This window comes from Aplysia californica, unplaced genomic scaffold (genome assembly GCF_000002075.1).
Source record: "Aplysia californica isolate F4 #8 unplaced genomic scaffold, AplCal3.0 scaffold00166, whole genome shotgun sequence".
Taxonomy (NCBI): domain Eukaryota; kingdom Metazoa; phylum Mollusca; class Gastropoda; order Aplysiida; family Aplysiidae; genus Aplysia; species Aplysia californica.
Window position 1 is genome coordinate 302,703 of NW_004797436.1, and position 2,514 is coordinate 305,216.

General features: G+C 47.3%; 1 protein-coding gene across 1 annotated transcript in view; it reads left to right on the plus strand.

The window, feature by feature from the left end:
* Positions 1 to 2,420, plus strand: part of LOC101850167 — a 19,781-nt gene extending 17,361 nt beyond the window's left edge. The window contains exons 4-5 of the mRNA XM_035969659.1: positions 160 to 331; positions 1,264 to 2,420. Of these exons, the coding sequence (XP_035825552.1) occupies positions 160 to 331; positions 1,264 to 2,280 (1,189 nt within the window). The 3' untranslated portion in view covers positions 2,281 to 2,420. The remainder of the gene's footprint in view (positions 1 to 159; positions 332 to 1,263) is intronic.
* The last annotated feature ends 94 nt before the right edge of the window (positions 2,421 to 2,514 follow it).

Genomic DNA, 2,514 nt, shown 5'->3' on the forward strand with positions numbered 1-2,514 from the left:
GAGAGAGAGAGAGAGAGAGAGAGAGAGAGAGAGAGAGAGAGAGAGAGAGAGAGAGAGATTTAAATACGAGAAGAAGTTTAAAAAAATACTTCAACTTTGAAACATTGAAACAGGACGTCGTCTCATTCTCATAATAATTCTAATACTATAACTATAAAGGTTGCGGTTGTATTCCAGCTGGAAAGGCTCATTCATCGTTGTGGCCGGCCTCAACCTGCATCTCTTCATCTGTGCGGCGCTGCTGCATGAGCCGCCTGTCACTCCCGTGCCCACTCACTGCTCACGTCATCAGGTCAAGGAACTCAAGGACACCTCACTCACCGACTCTCACGTACGAGCTTTTTCTTACTGTCATTGTTGCAAAAAAAAAAGTGTAAAAATTGTAAGTGAAGGGTTCACAATTGAGGCAATTTCGATCATTTAATGTAGAAACTATCCATTCAGACAGACTGGTTAAATGAAAGAAAAAAAAAAAGGAATTCACTCTCCCTTTCTTTTCTTATTACGGGGAAACAAGTCATGTCTACTGCTCGCAATAGCGAAGACTGTCTAACTTGTCTTCTTCTTCTTAGTTGTCCCTGTAGTTGGATATCTCCGACCTTTCTGCAATAAAACATCCTTTCTCTTGCCATTCTGCCTGCACGAGTTGTTTTAGTTCAAAGCCATGATTTTATATCCGGTTCTCATCTTGCATTTCGTCTCCTTTTTCCTTTCTTATCTTCTACCTTTGCTTCAAAAATATGTTTCTCAAGTGAATGATGGCATTAGAGACTAACCACTATGTCATTAACACCATTTATTGCACTGTTGTAAAATGTACTTGAATAGCTATTCTGGCTCATCCAGAGAGGTTATATTTAGTACTAGAGTTCGTGGCTGTGATGTCCCTGTCCCCCACGTAAACGAATGGGGGCTGTGTGTGCCCACTCTGGGATGCTGAACCCCAAGGGAAGACATGCGCAGTTCAACCGAGGGTGGGTATTTTTCGAGACTCACGTCGGGGCATGTCGGCGGTCTAGTCTAAGGAGGAAATCTAAAGGCTTGCACTGAAACATGGGAGCAGGGTGGTGTTTTATATATACAAGAGCTCGTGTGGAGCGGGATGGGGGACCTTATAGGTTGTTCATGTAAATGGGGGCACGCGGCCATGCCGATAAGGGTAAGAAGGCCCTCATGTCTGACACGTATGACGTCACTGCCGCGAGCTCCAGTATCATATAACCTCTTTGGGCTCACCCAAATTCCTTACTTCCCCGTCCTCAGGACTACAGCAAAGTCGTAATCCGCAAGAACAGAGCCTGCCTGCACGAAGACATCACGGAGCTAGCAGAAATGAAGGCTGTCTCTTCACGAGACAGTAACTATGACAGCTTCGGCGTGGATCTCAGTCAGCTGGACTATATCGACAAACTGAGCATGCGCACTGACAAGAGTTCCGTTGACAACTTCTCTCACAAGATGGCGCATTCCGGAAGTAGCTTCTCTCACAAACTGAGACACTCGACAAGTCTCAGCTGCCAAGACAACGTTCGACGAGACTCTCATTGCAACACTCGCAAGATCTCAACTGATGACGAGAACCTTCATCTCATAGACGAAAAATCTGTCAACTTTTTAGGTATTCTCTACTCTTCCTTATCAGACAGCTCCCTGTTCGCTGTAGGGTCCAGGGGTTCGAGTATCATCGTCTTAGACAATCACGTCACATCGTTACAATCTAGTTACATCCAGGACGCCATCAAGTCAATCCCCGAGGCTGGGGAAGACACGCCGGAGCACACCACCCCTCAACCGCCTCGTTCCTCCCGACACGTGTACATATTCACGAACTACGGCTTCAACATCTACTTCCTCAGCAACATTCTATGGAACGCCGGGTACGCCATAATCCAAGCCTTCGCCCCGGAATTTCTCCGCGAGAAGGGTCTCACTCTTATGGAAGCGGCATGGCTTAGTGGCGCCTTCGGCCTCGCTTGCTTCATCGGTGGGGTTCTGGGAGGGGTATTCGGCAACCTCAAGTGCGTCAGTCGCCACGGATTGTACACAGCGGCGAATATCGTGATGGGCGTGGTCACCATCGCCTTCCCGAGCATCCAGAGGTTCGCTGTGTACACATCCTGTCTGGTTCTGGCGGGCTTTGCGTTCGGCATCGTCCTCGGCCTCCTGCTGGTGTTGCTGACAGACATCATTGGTGTGGAGAGTCTGGGCAACGGCCTGGGGTATCTCATGTTGTCCAACGGTCTCGGAACCTTCACAGGGCCTCCAGTCGCCAGTAAGTAATGGGCTATTCCACGGTAACTGACGGGACGTTTGGACTATACTTTATTGCAATGATAACACTGTCGTTAAATATCAGTTAATATGTTAAAATTTCAACTTTAAATGATCAAAACATTCGAAAGACATTAAGAATCAAAATCAGATCCACCCCTCCCTCAAGTAACACACACACACACACAAACACACACACACAGGGTGAGAAAGAGAGAGAGAGAGAGAGAGAGAGAGAGAGAG